This window comes from Microcaecilia unicolor, chromosome 7, assembly GCF_901765095.1.
Source record: "Microcaecilia unicolor chromosome 7, aMicUni1.1, whole genome shotgun sequence".
Lineage (NCBI taxonomy): Eukaryota > Metazoa > Chordata > Amphibia > Gymnophiona > Siphonopidae > Microcaecilia > Microcaecilia unicolor.
The window spans coordinates 185,631,468-185,649,065 of record NC_044037.1 but is presented as its reverse complement, the minus strand read 5'-3'; the positions used below and the strand labels follow the sequence as shown (position 1 = coordinate 185,649,065).

Here is a 17,598-nt window from a genome sequence, read left to right as displayed (position 1 = left end):
AGGAAAGTAAATGAGGGCAGGATGGTGGTCGTGGGTAGAGATGCCAAGATGGGGGGGAGAAGGGCAGGCTATCAGGATTTGGTTGGGGGGGGAGGGAAGAAGAGCTGCCATGATGGTGGTGGTGGTGGGGGGGCGAGTCAGAAAGAGATGTGAGGATGGTTGGGGAGGGGAGAGAAAAGAGCTGCTGGCCTTCAGTAAGGAAACAGAGAGGTACATTTACTGGACGCCTGGGAAGGGGGTCAGAGGGAGGGAAGAGAAGGCGAGATGCTGGTCTGGCAGGAGACAGGAGGGAAGAAAGAAAGAGGGAGAGATGCTGGCATGTGACACAGAAGAGTTATGTTGGACAGGGCAAGAATAGTGACACAAGATGCCGAGATGCTCAACATGGCGGGATGGTAGGGTGGATGGGGGTACAGAGAGAAGAGGATGGTGGACATGGTGGAGAGAAAAAAAGTGTCAAATGTACAAGGAGACCTGGCAAGACAGTTGAGTAGGCAAAGGAACGCTAAAACCAGAAACTGGAACCCATGCAATTCGAAAAATGAAATTACCAGACAACAAAGGCAGAAACAACTTTTCTATTTGATTAGAAGTTGTCAGTTTTTGGGATCTAAATAACACGGCACGGGCCTGCAATCACTCATTCGCCGTAAATCTCCAGCTTTTGGGATGGGCCACCCGTGGTGTTTTATATTCTTTCTAGGCCTGCAGGGATTAGCAACCTGGAAAAGTGCTGTACTATCTGTCAGTCCCCTGTCAAGAAGGGACTATTTATCATTCTGTAATTGTCTTTCGAAGCCCCGCCCCCGGCGGCAGTCAGCGCTGAGGAAGATAATGGGCCCGCCTTTCTCGACAGCCGTACTTTTATTTTTCAGCGAATTTGCAGGATTAACTTAATTTAAAAAGCAACAAGTGGACCAAAATCGAAATGAACCAACCCGTAGAAATGAACCGAAACTCGCAGCTTGTTTATGAAGCGAGTAAAAGGGAAACGCAACCTCTTGAGGGCGCTAAACCTCCTTCCTCTCCTTGACCGAGCCCTTGAACTTCGTATTCGCTGAAGGGTGAGATATGGCTGCGGCTGTCCTATTCCGGCGCTCGCTCGTAGTGGCTTCCCTCTCCGCCCATGGAAACCGGCCTTCCCCGACTCCAGCCGGGCCAGTACTGGGGCAAGGTGAGCAGCGGTGTCAGCACCGGGATGGTCTCAGACCAGATTGCTTGTCGGGTCGCGGTATCTAAGAGAGGACACACACACTGTATGGCGGGGGAGTGTTTCTGGGTGAAAGGGTAACGGTCACTATGTTCTTGGGCAGGAACTAGTGTGTGGAGGCAAGTTGTGGTGGTGGATCTGTACTGGTTGCCCAGTGACTTTATTAGTTAAAGGGATGCTCTGTGTCATGACATTTGGAGGAAACAATGCCTCACTGTGCTTTAATTCCTCTTCAGGAACCACACTGAAAGCCAGTTGGACTTGGGAAAACCCACTGCTTATTTCTAGTATAAGCAGCATAAAATCTTGTTTTACTGTTTTGGGATCTTGCCAGGTACTTGTGACCTGGATCATAGGAGCCAACTTTTCAAAATGATTGGGGGCTGAATTTTTTTTTAAACAGGTGGCGCATTGCCCCGCCCCCCTCCCTCCCCCTCGCTGCCCCCCTCCCCCAAGTTCCAGGCCCCCCTCCTCCGAATGCCAGTCCCAACCCAGCCTGATCTCTTCTCCCACAACAGTCCTCCGCCGGTCCATCTTCGCCTTCCTGCGTGCCGCCCAGAATTTAAAACTCATCTTGCCTCGGGGTCCCGCGGCAGCAGTGAAAGGCGAGCAGGCTCGGTGCTTCAGCCTTCCTTCTGTCTCAGCTCTGGTCACGTCCTTGCGGAAACAGAAAATGAGAGCGGGACCAGAGCTGAGAGAGAAGGGAAGGCTGAAGCGCCGAGCCTGCTCGCCTTTCACTGCTGCCGCTGGGATCCCGAGGTAAGATGAGTTTTAAAATTCTGGGTGGCACGCAGGAAGGCGAGGACGGATGGCAGAGAACTGAAGGAGAAGAGGGCAGGCACCGGGCAGGTGGGCTGGCTGGGAAGGGAACTTCCGGCGGGTGCAGAGCTGGTCCTAGGATTTCTGGCACCCTCTTGCAGCCTATTAGTCGGTGCCCCTACCCATCCAGGGGTGGGATCACAGTAGTCACACCCTTTTACCAGCCATGGCGTCATTGAAAATATTACACCAGTAAAGAAGAAAAAAACTTTTTCTTTTTTGTTTTCATTATAAATAGTTTCTGTAAGCTGTTACAGCTCCATTATACTCTAAATGACACAAACCAAATTAGCATACGAGAACAGTCTTGCCAACTCTGAAAAACAATGTGTTAGCAAAATCTCAGAATCTAACAAACAGATCCCTATTCAGACACTTGGCCTTGCAGTCACACATGAAGAACAGAGCGCCCTCTTCAAATTCTTCAAAAATTAACCTGAAATCCTAAGAAGTTAGACCCTGCATGCAGCACAATACCAGACAAACAGAAAGAAACACATTGCTATACATTGCAAATAAGACAGCAGATGTAGCAGATGTAAATTCTCAAAGTGGACATATTACAAACACTAAATGAAAATAAAATGATTTTTCTACCTTTGTCTGGTGACTTTGTTTTTCTGATTATGCTGGCCCAGTATCTGATTCTGCTGCTATCTGTCCTCTTAACTCCGTTTCCATGGCTTCATTTCCATTTATTTCTTTACTTTCCTCCTTTCTTCTTCATTTCTTGCTCTATATCCATAAGTAAAAGCTGGGTCCTCCTCTCCCTTGTCCTCCTCCATCCATCCATCCATATCCAGCAATTCTCCTCTCTCCCCTGTCCTCCTCTCCACATCAAGCAATTTCTCCTCTCTCCCTGGGCCCTCTCCTCCAAGCCATGTCCATCTATGCTCCTCTGTCCCCTGCCCACCTCCATCCAGCCATATCAAGCAATTTCTACTCTGTCCTGGGCCCTGTCCTCCAATCCATGTCCATCCATGCTCCTCTGTCCCCTGCCCACCTCCATACAGCCATATCAAGCAATTTCTCCTCTCTCCCTGGGCCCTGTCCTCCCATCCATGCTCCTCTGTCCCCTGCCCACCTCCATCCAGCCATATCAAGCAATTTCTACTCTCCCTGGGCCCTGTCCTCCAATCCACGTCCATCCGTGCTCCTCTGTCCCCTGCCCACCCCCCATCCCTCAAGCAATTCTCCTCCCTTCCCTCCCTGTACAGCAATTTCTCCACTCTCCCTGGGCCCTGCCCTCTCCTCCCATCCAGATCCATCCACAATGCTTCGCTCTCCCCTGCCCTCCCGCTCCCATGTCCATCTGCCCTACCCGCCCCTCTTCTCTAAATATTTTAAATTTACCACCGTTGCAGCAGCTGAGCCTGCGCAGCGTTAGTGAAAGTGCTGCCCCCTAGCCTTCCCTTCGCTTCGCTGGTTTGTTCGTTCCCTGTCAGTGTCCCGCCTTCTTCTGACATCATTTCTGCGAGGGCGGGACACTGACAGGGAACGAACGAGCGAAGGGAAGACTAGTGGGCAGCGCTTTCACTGACGCTGCGTAGGTGGTACGGTGCTGCGACATCGGAGGGGTAAGCGGCGCCCCCTGCCCCTGCCTGGCGGGTGAAAACATTGGGGTGCTCGAGCACCCACAGCACCCACGGAGTCGGCGCCTATGACCTGGATTGGCCACTGTTGGCAACAGGATAGTGGGCTTGATGGACCTTCGATCAGTCCCAGTATGGCAAGTTTATGTAGTACTAGCCGTTAAGCCCGTTAAAACGGGCGCGTATTGGAATGTTTTTTTTTCCCAAGGACCCCTCCCGTTGCAGCTGCAAGGCCCCCTGCCCTCCTCCTTCCCTCCCAGCTCCACCCCCTCTGTCCCTCCCTCCCAGCTCCAAGGCTCCAGTCCTCCCCCTTCCCAGCTGCAAGGCCCCTGCCGCCCGCTCCCTCCCAGTTCCAAGGCCCCCTGCTCTCCCTCACAACTGTAAGGGCCCCATTCCCTCACAACTGTAAGGGCCCCCCTGCCCGCCCTCCCCCAGTTCCAAGGCCCCCTGCCCCCCCCTGCCTTCTTCCCAGCCAGCTGGAAGGCCCCCTTCAGTCCAGCCCTCCCAGCTCCAAGGCCCCCCTCCTTCTGAGACCTCCCATGTCCCCTCCCCCCCCAAGGTAGCCACTACCGCCCCCCCCCCCCGGAGTCGCCCCCGCCCCCCCTTCACCCCCGGCCCCCTCTTCGTTATTCAACTTACAGCAGCGCCAAAACAGCAGCAAGCAGTAGCTCCCGTTGGCCTTCCTTCACTGCCTGTGCCTCGCCCTCGTGTGACGTCACGTCGGCGAGGGCGGGGCACAGGCAGGAAGGAAGGCCGACGGGAGCTGAAGCTGAGCTGCTTGCTGCTGTTTCGGCGCTGCTGTAAGTTGAATAACGAAGAGAGGGCCCGGGCCGGGTGGGGGGGGGGGGGGCGGTAGCGGCTACCTTGGGGGGGAGCGGTAGCGACGTCAGCGGTTCCCTCCCTCCCCTTCCGCGCAGTTTCCCTCTCTGTCCGCCCCCCTCCCCCCTCATCACGTCTTGACGCGGGGGCGGGACAGAGAGGGAAGTCTCTACTGCACATTTGCAGGTGAGTCGGTCACTTGCCATTTATAGGTTTGATTCTTTCTCAGATTATTCAGGTTTTTTCCCCCAATAAAATGTAGAAGGAACACCAATGGTTCCTTTTCAAAGTTTCCAATACTGTGGGGATTTTTGAATGCCCATGGATCCTGGCTTTTTGGACTATTTTTGTCACAGCAGTGGCATAGCTAGGTGGGGCCACGGGGGCCTGGGCCTCCCCAATTTGTTCTGGGCGCCTGGTTTGGTTGGCGGAGGTCCACAACCCCCGCCAGCTGAAGATTTTAGCCAGCGCTAGTCTGCGGTGCTACCGCTGCCGCATTGCCTGCCCGCTCTCTCTTCCCCTCACGTCAGGCACGCTCCTTTTAGTGAAATTGAGTATGCCAAGATATTTGCGGCGGTGGTGCTTCAGCTGGTAGAGGTTGGGGACCCCCACCAGCCAAGATGTACAGTGGTAGTGGAGGGGGACGGTAACTAAAATGTGCCTCCCCCCCAATCTTGAGCTATGGCCCCCTCCCACCTCTAGTCTGGCTACGCCTCTGGTCACATGTTGGGTGATTTTTTTATTGCCGTGGGATAGCTGCTCCTTAACTGCTCACCTTTCAGCATATGCCTCTAACTCACTCCTCCACTCCTTTGCACATGGTGGTTGAATAATTCGGGAACGATGGGGTTGTTTTTCCAGGTCCAAGAGCGTCGACGCTCCTTCGCCGGCGCTAATCAAAGGACTCGCCAACACTTTCATCTGTGGGCAGTTCGTCGCGCAGTGGTCTCGCATTTGCTGCTCAGGGGACAAAATGCTGGCCATTGGCGGCTGACCGCCAGTTGTCCCCTTCCTCTCAGTTAAGGTAACTGCAATTGCAGAGAGGAAATTTACGTAAAGAAGACGAAACTTCAGAGGGCAGCTGGGCCGTTGGGCATATGAACTTCAGGTCACCATCTTTCCACTCTCCCAGTTTGGGACATTCTTGTCTGGTTTCTCCTCAGAGGCCTGTCTGATATGGGTAACCCTTCAGCACAGCCCTCTGAGTCATTGAAACACAGATGCCCCTCCACCACTACAAGGTGGTGTCCCTTCGGAGGGGACAATGGACTGCAACTTAACAGTAGAGAGCCAAGTAACATCCACAACAAAGAAAATGTTCCACTCATTGTGGAAACTCAAACGTGTGAAACAATTCTTCCTGAGGGGAACATTTCGCAACCTGATACAATCAGTGGTACTAAGCCATGTAGACTACTGCAATGGAATTTATGTGGGATGCAAAGAACAAACCTTAAAGAAACTTCAGACCGCTCAAACATGGCAGCTAGGCTTATCTTCGGAAAAATGCGATTTGAAAGTGCAAAACCTCTTCGCGAAAAACTACACTGGCTCACAATCAAAGAACGCATAGCTTTCAAAATCTGCATTCTGGTTTACAAAATTACAGTGGGGGAAATAAGTATTTGATCCCTTGCTGATTTTGTAAGTTTGCCCACTGACAAAGACATGAGCAGCCCATAATTGAAGGGTAGGTTATTGGTAACAGTGAGAGATAGCACATCACAAATTAAATCCGGAAAATCACATTGTGGAAAGTACATGAATTTATTGCATTCTGCAGAGGGAAATAAGTATTTGATCCCCCACCAACCAGTAAGAGATCTGGCCCCTACAGACCAGGTAGATGCTCCAAATCAACTCGTTACCTGCATGACAGACAGCTGTCGGCAATGGTCACCTGTATGAAAGACACCTGTCCACAGACTCAGTGAATCAGTCAGACTCTAACCTCTACAAAATGGCCAAGAGCAAGGAGCTGTCTAAGGATGTCAGGGACAAGATCATACACCTGCACAAGGCTGGAATGGGCTACAAAACCATCAGTAAGACGCTGGGCGAGAAGGAGACAACTGTTGGTGCCATAGTAAGAAAATGGAAGAAGTACAAAATGACTGTCAATCGACAAAGATCTGGGGCTCCACGCAAAATCTCACCTCGTGGGGTATCCTTGATCATGAGGAAGGTTAGAAATCAGCCTACAACTACAAGGGGGGAACTTGTCAATGATCTCAAGGCAGCTGGGACCACTGTCACCACGAAAACCATTGGTAACACATTACGACATAACGGATTGCAATCCTGCAGTGCCCGCAAGGTCCCCCTGCTCCGGAAGGCACATGTGACGGCCCGTCTGAAGTTTGCCAGTGAACACCTGGATGATGCCGAGAGTGATTGGGAGAAGGTGCTGTGGTCAGATGAGACAAAAATTGAGCTCTTTGGCATGAACTCAACTCGCCGTGTTTGGAGGAAGAGAAATGCTGCCTATGACCCAAAGAACACCGTCCCCACTGTCAAGCATGGAGGTGGAAATGTTATGTTTTGGGGGTGTTTCTCTGCTAAGGGCACAGGACTACTTCACCGCATCAATGGGAGAATGGATGGGGCCATGTACCGTACAATTCTGAGTGACAACCTCCTTCCCTCCGCCAGGGCCTTAAAAATGGGTCGTGGCTGGGTCTTCCAGCACGACAATGACCCAAAACATACAGCCAAGGCAACAAAGGAGTGGCTCAGGAAGAAGCACATTAGGGTCATGGAGTGGCCTAGCCAGTCACCAGACCTTAATCCCATTGAAAACTTATGGAGGGAGCTGAAGCTGCGAGTTGCCAAGCGACAGCCCAGAACTCTTAATGATTTAGAGATGATCTGCAAAGAGGAGTGGACCAAAATTCCTCCTGACATGTGTGCAAACCTCATCATCAACTACAGAAGACGTCTGACCGCTGTGCTTGCCAACAAGGGTTTTGCCACCAAGTATTAGGTCTTGTTTGCCAGAGGGATCAAATACTTATTTCCCTCTGCAGAATGCAAATAAATTCATATACTTTCCACAATGTGATTTTCCGGATTTAATTTGTGATGTGCTATCTCTCACTGTTACCAATAACCTACCCTTCAATTAGGGCTGCTCATGTCTTTGTCAGTGGGCAAACTTACAAAATCAGCAAGGGATCAAATACTTATTTCCCCCACTGTATCTACAGTGAAGCTCCGGGATACATGACAGACTTGATCGACCTACCAACTAGAAACACATCCGAATCAACACAAACGTACCTAAATCTGCACTACCCAAGCTGCAAAGGACTCAAATACAAATCAACTTACGCGCCCAGTTTTTCCTACTTAAGCATACAACTGTGGAACGCATTACCAAAAGCCTTGAAAACTACGAACGACCACCTAAACTTCCGGAAAACACTAAAACTAACCTGTTTAAAAAGGCATACCCTATCGATCCAACATAAATGCCTGATCTCTGCAACACAACAAAACTAAAGAATGTAATGGACATAACACAACTCTTCCATTGTACGATTCCATAGTGTGGCTTTGTCTTACCACAATATCACTTTGTATTGTTTACACTGCTTCTCCAGTACAATGTAAGCCACATTGATCCTACAAATAGGTGGGAAAATATGGGATATAAATGTAACAAATAAATAAAACTGTAGCCCAATCTACTATAATAAAACTCACCCTCAACATTCTGAAGACAACATTCTGAAGTCACTCAGTCACTCACTGAAGGGTTCATGGATTCATGGTGTTGAAGCCACAACACTGACCATGTCTCTCTGCCCTGCCCTCGCATGACGGACCAATCAGAAAAAACACCCTCAACATTCTGAAACACAAAGGACCATCACAACACCGTTCCCAGGCAACACTAGGCAACGTAAGACGGACCAATCAGAGGAAACTACGTGACAATAAGGGAGGAGCATTCCCCAGCAGAATGGCTCATTATCTGTGCAGCACGGAGAGCACAGAACCACTGCTGGAACGAGAGAAGAATATTCCTGCCAGTACTGAAGAGTGCCAGAGGGCCTATAGCACAGACTATATTTGGGATCGCTTGACATGGAGTCAGAGGAGCCGGAAAACAACGTGCCCGTCACCATCTGGGACGTGGGCGAACAGGACAAGCTGCGGCCCAGCTGGATTACCCGCGACCCAGCCAGCAGCAAACAGCGACCAAGGAAGGGGGAGGAGTACTCCTTCCCTGCCTAGGAATCGCTGGAGACTGGCTGCCAAACTAACGAAACAACCACACACTGACGCACCACCTCCATCAACAACAACCTGCACACACACCGCACCCTCACACACACACACACACACACACACACACACAAAATAACTCTGTGACACACACACACACAAAAAAAACACATGCTAGCGCCCGTTTCATTGGTTTCGGAAACGGGCCTTTTTTACTAGTTATAAATAAGCCGCTGTTCCTTTTGAACTAGGATAGTGGAAACATCCCCATCCCAGTATAAGCGTACCTGTATTAAAATGTCAAATCTTAAATCACTCTCTAAATGATTACAAGGTAGCCAATGGTCTACTAAAGGAGCTTCATTTTTTGTGTGTTCTTAAATTGCTGAGATGTTCAGCTATCCTCTGTTTAATGTTACGTTTAGTCTGCTCTATGCTCCATTTTAGGCATGGTCATTAGATTGCATACACTATCTGAGTTGAATCACAATCAGTATGTGATTTTAACTTAAATTCTCGACCTATGTTAGAGTTAATAACTGACTGTGTTATCATAGCATACCTGCAGTAAACACATTTATAACAAGTGTGACCCCCTTCCTTTGTGATGACTGAATCTATGTTCCTAAATATAGATAGCATCTCACCCACATTACGAGCTTTAGTGTATGCAAGCTGGGGAACTTGATCAAACTGGGAATGTAACTGTAAAATGGACCAATGTTTACATATTGTTTTATTGCCTCCCCTTGACTGGAATAAGGCAAAATACACTTGATGGCCTGTTCCTCTGTCTGCTTCTGCTGATGAGGTTGTACTAACTAATATCTATGGGCATTAAATGCCTGTTTATAGGCTGCCTGGATCACTTTATCTGGATCACTTCATCACCCTCCCCCTCAGTCCCACCCAACTCTAACCACTACTTCCAGGAATCTCCAAGCTATCGACCCTCCCACCTTATCTTCTAGTATTTCTGATCTCCTCCCTTCCATCATGTCCTCTGAGTCTGTTGACAAGGCTGTCTCCACTTACAATGCCACTCTCTCGTCTGCTCTGGACGCCCTTGCACTATCCATCTCCCGTCCCACAAGGCGTACTAATCCCCAGCCCTGGCTGACCCCTTGCACCCGATACCTTCGCTCCTGCGCCCGTTTGGCTGAACGCCTCTGGAGGAAATCTCGCACCCATTCTGATTTCATTCACTACAAATTCATGCTATCCTCCTTCCAGTCCTCCCTAATCCTCGCCAAACAGGACTAATTGACTAATTCCCTCAGCTCTAACCTCATCGTCTCTTCACCACCCTTAACTCCCTCCTCAAAGTGCCCTCCGCTCCCACCCCCCCTCACTCCTCAATCACTGGCTGACTACTTCCGCGACAAGGTGCAGAAGATCAACCTCGAATTCACCACCAAACCATCTCCTCCTCTCTCACCCTATAACCCACTCCCTCAACCAACCAACCCAGGCCTCCTTCTCCTCCTTTCCTGATATCACCAAAGAGGAAACCGCCCATCTTCTTTCCTCCTCGAAACGCACCACCTGTTCCTCAGACCCCATCCCCACCAACTTACTTAACACCATCTCTTCTACTGTCACCCCCCCCCCCCCCCCCCTCTGTCATATCCTCAACCTCTCTCTCTCCACTGCAACTGTCCCGGACACTTTCAAGCATGATGTAGTCACACCACTCCTCAAAAAACCATCACTTGACCCTACCTGTCCCTCCAACTACCGCCCCATTTCCCTCCTACCCTTCCTCTCCAAGATACTTGAACGCTGTTCACAGCCGTTGCCTTGATTTTCTCTCCTCTCATGCCATCCTCGATCCGCTTCAATCCGGCTTTCACCCCCCTACACTCAACTGAAACGGCACTATCTAAAGTCTGCAATGACCTGTTCCTTGCCAAATCCAAAGGTCACTATTCCATCCTCATCCTCCTTGACCTATCCGCCGCTTTTGACACTATCAATCACAATTTACTTCTTGCCACATTGTCCTCACTTGGGTTCCAGGGCTCTGTCCTCTCCTTGTTCTCATCTTCTTTCCCACCGTACCTTCAGAGTATACTCTCATGGCTCTTCCTCCACCCCCATCCCACTCTGTTGGTGTTCCTCAAGGATCTGTCCTTGGACCCCTTCTTTTTTCAATCTACACCTCTTCCCTGGGCTCCCTAATCTCATCTCATGGCTTCCAATATCATCTTTATGCCGATGACACCCAGCTTTATTTCTCCACACCAGACATCACTGCGGAAACCAGGCCAAAGTATCGGTCTGCTTATCCGACATTGCTGCCTGGATGTCCAACCGCCACCTGAAACTGAACATGGCCAAGACCAGCTTCTTGTCTTCCCACCCAAACCCACTTCTCCTCTCCCTCCACTCTCTATCTCAGTTGATAACACCCTCATCGCCCCGTCTCATCTGCCCACAACCTCGGAGTCATCTTTGACTCCTCCCTCCTTCTCTCGCGCACATCCAGCAGATAGCCAAGACCTGTCGCTTCTTCCTCTATAACATTAGCAAAATTTGCTCTTTCCTCTCTGAGCACCCCACCCGAACTCTCATCCACTCTCTCATTACCTCTCGCCTTGACTACTGCAACCTACTCCTCCCTGGCCTCCCACTTTGCCATCTATCCCCCCTTCAGTCCGTTCCGACCTCTGCTGCATGTCTTTTTTTTTTTTTTAACTTTTCCAAATTTTTATTGAATAAAGATCCAACATACAACCATAAATTCAAGTACACATTCGTGCACCTCCAACATATCAGTATAACATCTTCAATACATTTTTAACCACTGTTTATGTCCCCCTTTCCCACCATCCCCCTCCCACCACCCCCCCTATTGAATTGTCAGGGTAGAGTCTGGTCGTGCCAACCACTCCGTGTAGGGGTCCCAAATTCTGGTGGGTATGGCAGCAAACGACCCAGACGCAATCGCAGTCAACTTAGACATCAGCTGAATATAGTCCAATTTACGCAGAATCGGCTTCAGTCCCGGCAGAGTCTGCTGCTTCCATGCCGCCGCCAGCACCAATTTGCTGGCCACCAATATCTGAGTGGCCAGTTGGTTCGCATATTTTTTACTGCCCTGAAGTCTTATGTGTAACAAGCAGTGGTCCATTTTCATGGGAAAACAATTTTGTTATACTCGCAATCAACTTCAGAACCCTCGTCCAATACTGTTGGGCCTGCGGGCAAGCCCACCAGATATGGACCATATCACCCTCCTGCCACATTGGCGCCAGCAGAGAGCAGACCCCCCCCCCCTTAAACATCTTGGCTAGTCTCTGTGGTGTGTAATACCAACAGTATAATATTTTATAGCCATTTTCTACAACGCATTAGAGATTGACACTTTAAGTAAAGATGTAAACCACCCTTTCCCACATATGGTATTCATAAGACACCCTGTTATGATTGGGGTCTGAACCCCTCTCAAACTTACCTCTTTCCTGGGGGTCAGCTTCTTAGCTGGCTTCTGTTTCTTTGTCTGTCCTTTCTGAGCTGGCTCTGTCTCTCTGTGCTGGCAGCTTCCAGCAGCAGGGCTCTAATTGTTTCACTATACTGCACCTGTGTGGGTAGTCTGAGTTGCTCTAACTCCTTTGGGTGTACTGGCTTCAAGTGTTTCACGGTGTTGCATTGGTGTGGGTTGGGCCTCTATGGTTTTCAGTGTGCTCTCTGGGTTAGTGTGCTGTTGCCTGGGTCTAGGGAGTGTGACATCATCAGGGAGGGCCTTGATAAGGAAGTGGGTTCTTTCCTTCGGGGCCTTCACAACGTTTGCTTCTGGCTACTTGCTTTAGGTCCAGGTTAGTTAGTGCAGTGTGCACTTGTGACTTGTGTGTTTGACCTTCCCTTTTGTTACGGTGTGTAGCACTGCTGTTAGTGCAGTGCTGGAGTTTGGTGCTGGGAGCTCCCTTGTGAGTAAGTGTTTAGGAAGCACCTTTTGTTGTTGGGGTATTTGGCTTTCCTGCTTGTTTCCTTGTGCTTGCCCCGCTTTTCCTCATGACCTGTGGTTAGCTGCTGTAGCTGGGTGCTTTGGAAGCACCAGGGTGAGAACCCATGGTTAGCTGCTGCAGCTTGGAGCTTAGGTAGTACCAGTGTTAGGTCTGGCATTTGTCTTCCCTTCCTTTTCCCTTGTGGTTTCCCTGCACTTCTGTTAGTGTAGGGCGTAGGGGCACCCCTGTTAGTTCTGTTGGGAGCACTGCTGTTAGTGGAGGGCTTGGGAGCTTTTCTGTTGGTGCTGGGCTTAGGAACACTTTTGGTCAATCTAGGAGTTAGGTGCACTTCAGTTACAGCTAGTCCTGGTCCCTGTGTCGTCCAGTAAGTCCTGCCGGCTACTCGAACCCATGAGCCTCAACTCTTGGGGGGCTTAGTAGCTAGGTACAGGTGAAGCCGTGTGGACCAGTCCAGTGTGCTCCAGTCCCGGTTCCAGTCCTGTGTCCTCCAGTCCGGGGGACCAGTCCAGTGTGCTCCAGTCCAGTGCGTTTCCGGTCCGGTATGTGTTCCAGTCTGGTGTGCTCCAGTCCAGTGTGTTCCGGTCCGGGGGATTGCAGTCCAGTGTTCCAGTCCTGGGTCCTCCAGTCCGGGGGATTCCAGTCCATGTGTTCCGGTTCGCTGGGCAGTGCCTGCAGTCCCTGCCGGTGTGCTTACCCAGTGTTGGTTGGTGGGCTTTTGCCTGCTGCTGTCGCTCCTCGTCAGCAGCCCAAGGGCTCACGTTTGCTCCAGAGCCCAGCCCCGCGGGCTCTGAACCTGAGAACCGACATACCCCCAATAGTTTTTCCCACTTCTGTGTGTAGTGCAAGATGGGCTGCGAGTGTAATAGGAGCGCTTTATATAATCTAGATACTCCTCCTCTTCCTCCTCCTCCAGCCAGTGCCCGCTCTAATTGTGTTTCCTCCAAACACAGCTCTTCTTTTGTACGCCTCAGGATAAAATCTCTTAATTGGCGGAACTGAAAGGCGTTGGAGGCAGGAATCCCATATTCCATCCTGCACTTCCTCAAAAGTAAGAAGTTCCCCCATCGCCCATACCTGACCCAGCTCCACAGTCCCCTCTGTTCCCACTTCTTAAAGCAGTGATCTGAGGATCCCGGGCCGAATCCCGGGCGCGCATCTAATCATCATGTGTAGGAAAAAAGTTCACCCACGAAAAAAGCTAATTGCGAATTTTACTCCATGTAGTAAGTGGCCCCCCCACCAGTGGAGGGGCCAACTTTTATTATCTCTTTTAGCTCCCTATCAGGCAGCCAGGGTATGGCTTTTTAACGGTGTGAAACTCGCACCAGGACTGCCTCCATAACTTTCCAAGCCTTCGCTTTCCCATTATGCACTCAGCTAGGATACGGAGTGAGGCCGCTCTGTAATAAAGCAGAAATGAAGGTACTCCCATCCCCCCATGTGCCCTTGGCTGATGCATTACTGACCTACGCACCCGTGGTGGCTTCCGCTTCCAAATGAAGGAGAAACCTCTCCGCTGCAGGCCTCTAAAGAATTTGTCGGACAACAGGATAGGTAGCGCTATGAATAGATATAATATTTTGGGCAGTAAAATCATTTTAACCGCACTGATCCGCCCCATCCACGAGATCGTCAATCCCTCCCATTTATCTAACTTCTGAAATAACTCCCGTACCTTTGCTGGAAAGTTGGCCTCATATAGGCCCCTCCCATCGTTTCGTAATATTTACTCCTAAATATTTAATTGATTTAGGCGCCCAACGATAGGGAAAATGAGCTTGCAGCTCCCCCACTTGATCTGCTGGTATAGTAATATTTAAGGCTTCTGATTTTTCCATATTGACCTTAAATCCAGCCACCCAGCCATAGTCCCGCAGGGCCGCCCCTACAATGGGAAGTGACTTAACGGGGTCTGTTAGTGTGAGAAGAATGTCATCCGCAAACAACAAAATCCGAGTCTCTATTGGTCCCAACCTCACTTCCCTAATATCCGGTTGTGATCTATGTATGCTGCTAGTGGTTCCACCGCCAAGGCGAAGAGGAGAGGCGACAGGGCACAGCCCTGCCGTGTCCTCGTCTCAGTAGGAACGGGGATGACTGGCTCCCATTGACCCTGACCGATGCTGTTGGAGCTCTATACAACAAGGATAGCCAATGTAAATAATCCCCTGAGATACCCACCCTCTTCAAGGTTGCAAATAAGAATGGCCAGTGCACCCAGTCGAATGCCCTTTTCTGCATCTAGTGAGATTATACAAAGTGGATTTCCTTAAGATTGGCATACTGAATAAGGTGAAGTGTCCGGCGGATATTATCAAATGTCTGACGCTCCCGCACAAAGCCCGCCTGATCTTCGTGAACTAATTGTGGAAGGTATTGCTGCAGGCGAGCTGCCAATATTGAGGTGAAAATGTTATAGTCCACCCCCAATAGGGAGATGGGCCTATAAGAACTGCTCAATTGAGGATCCCTGCCTAGTTTAGGCCAAAACAATTATGTTCGCTAGATGCCAAGTCTCTGGCAGAGATCCTCTCCTCCTAGGTCGTTAATACCCTTTGCAGCACCGGAGCCACCAGAGATGCAAAGGTTTTGTAGAACTTATTAGTGAAGCCGTCGGGCCTGGGGCCTTACTAGGCGCCAACTCTTTAATAGCACCTATTACCTCCTCTAGCTCAATTGGCCTGGAAAGCCTAGCTTGTGCTCCCTCCGTAAGTGTTGGCAGATACACCCGGTCCAAGAAAGCGGTGATCTCCCCCTCCTCTGGGTTAATGTCCGGGGTATAAAGTTTCTCATAATAACGCTGAAAAACTGCTTGTATGGACCCCGGATCTGTGGTACAGTCACCTTTTTCGTCTTTTAAACGGGGGACATGTGATCTAAGTGCTTAATGTTTTAATTTATATGCTAAGAGCCTACTGGCTTTATTTCCAAACTCAAATGTGACTGGCGTACCCTTTGTAACTGCTCTGAGATGTCTGCCAACTGAAGCTCGCGAATCTCTTGTCTAATTTTATGAGCTTGGTCTAGCAACTTTTGTGCGGGGACTCCCGGGCCCTGTCTGCGAATTATTTTCTCCACCTGCATTAGTCTCCTGCGTCCAGTGTCCTCTGCCTGGGTTTTTTCTCGGCGGATATGGCTTTTAACGCAATAAAGTGACCCCTCATGACTGCCTTGAAGCCCTCCCAAAGCACCCCTGGTGAGACTTCCCCATTATCATTAAACTGGAAATATTCTTTAATAAGCCTTTCAAATTGGAGCACCTGGGTCACCTCAGCCAGCAATGCATCATCCAACCTCCACTGTGGAGCAGTCTGTCGCCCCTTTGATGTCCTCAGCACAAGCATGACCTGGCTATGGTCCGACCATGTACGGGGCTCAATACGTTGGTCCCTGATATTTCCCATGACAGTCGCGTCCCCTAACCAAAATCAATACGGGAAAACGAGTTGTGGACCGAGGAAAAATATGTGTAATCTCGTTGGGTGGGATGGGCCTGCCTCCAGGTATCCCCCAAGTGCCATCTAGCCAAAAAAGCCTGGAGTGCCTCTCGTCCCTGTCAGGCGTATTTTACTGATGTAGAGGAATTGTCCAGCTGTGGGTCAGGGGTAATATTAAAATCACCACCTACTAACAAATTCCCCTCCCCGTATGCTAAAAGCACCCGATCTAGGTGTTGAAAAAATTCCGCATGATCTTCATTGGGCCCGTATACATTCAATATAGTGTACTTTTGTGCCCCCATTTGCATAGTTATCAAAAGAAAGCGACCTCCTTTGTCCCTAATAACTTTTTGAAACTGCCAAGGGCGAGAATCATTAAATGCACCATGACCCCCTTACTTTTAGTGCCCAGTGTGTTTGAGGCATAGAAGATATGTGGATACTGGCGGTGCTTGCACAGCCCCTCATATTGTTTCTTTAAATGGGTCTCCTGTATCAGGGCTATATCTACTTTAAGCGGGTCAACTCCCTAAACAGAAGCTGCCGTTTAATTGGCACATTTAAGCCCCTGACATTCAGGAGCGCCAGTGTTACTTCCTGCATCTCTTCATCATCGTTAAGCGCCCAAAGCCCCCCCTGGCACATTTGTGTTTTTTGTCATCCACCCAGTCCACGCTGCTATCCAAACCCTTTCCCTGTAACCTCCCTCCAGATGTCCCTCCCCTCCCCCCAACTCCTCCTTGATCCTCCCTCATGTCTGAGGAAGTATCTAGTGGAGGAATCGTCTCCCCTCCCCCCCCCCCCCCCCACCGCAGTGTTATAACATTATAACTCCCGTACAGGTCTCCCGCCAATAATTATCCAAACCATTGTAAACTTAACTGACAAGAACTACAAGGCTATTACCTTTAAACAAATGTCAGGTCTCCACCCGACATATAGTAATATTGCATTGACCCCCCCTTACCCGCAGTCATGTAAGATGACCAGCAGATTGCTGGCGTTGTAGGCGCTTGTGCCCTTTACCCACACGCTGCCACTTCGAGTGGGGCGTCTGGGTCTTGTTCTTGTTAACTCTCCCAGGGGTCTCCGAGGAAGCCTCCTGCTGTGCCTCTGGTAACACTGCTCGAGCTTCAGCCAGTGATCTCACCTGATGCATCCGCCCATCTTTATAAAATACTAGAGCAAAAGGGTGTTTCCAGCGGTATCGGATCCCCAATTCCTGCATCCGCCTTGTGACTGGTTTCAACTCCGCGCGGCATTTTAAGGTAGCCGCCGCCAAATCTTGATAGATTTCTATTGGGAATGTGTCCCATTTAAACTTTGGAGGCGTCTTGCCGCCTGGAGCACCCGTTCCTTCAACTTGTAGTCTTGAAAGCAGGCAATAATATCACGGGGTAGATTTTGTCTCGCTGGACCCAAAGATCTGTGGGAGCGTTCCAGGCCTACTCCCTCGGCCCCCAGCGGATTTCCTGCCTCTTCCAAGATGGCGCTCACCACTTTCTGGACCACTGCCTCGC

At 50.1% G+C, this 17,598-nt stretch overlaps 1 protein-coding gene across 1 annotated transcript in view; it reads left to right on the top strand.

Annotated features, from left to right (window-relative positions):
* The first annotated feature begins 384 nt into the window (after window positions 1–384).
* Window positions 385–17,598, top strand: part of ACADL (acyl-CoA dehydrogenase long chain) — a 191,907-nt gene continuing 174,693 nt past the window's right edge. The window contains exons 1-2 of the mRNA XM_030210840.1: window positions 385–395; window positions 1,064–1,174. Coding sequence (XP_030066700.1) covers window positions 385–395; window positions 1,064–1,174 — 122 coding nt within the window. The remainder of the gene's footprint in view (window positions 396–1,063; window positions 1,175–17,598) is intronic.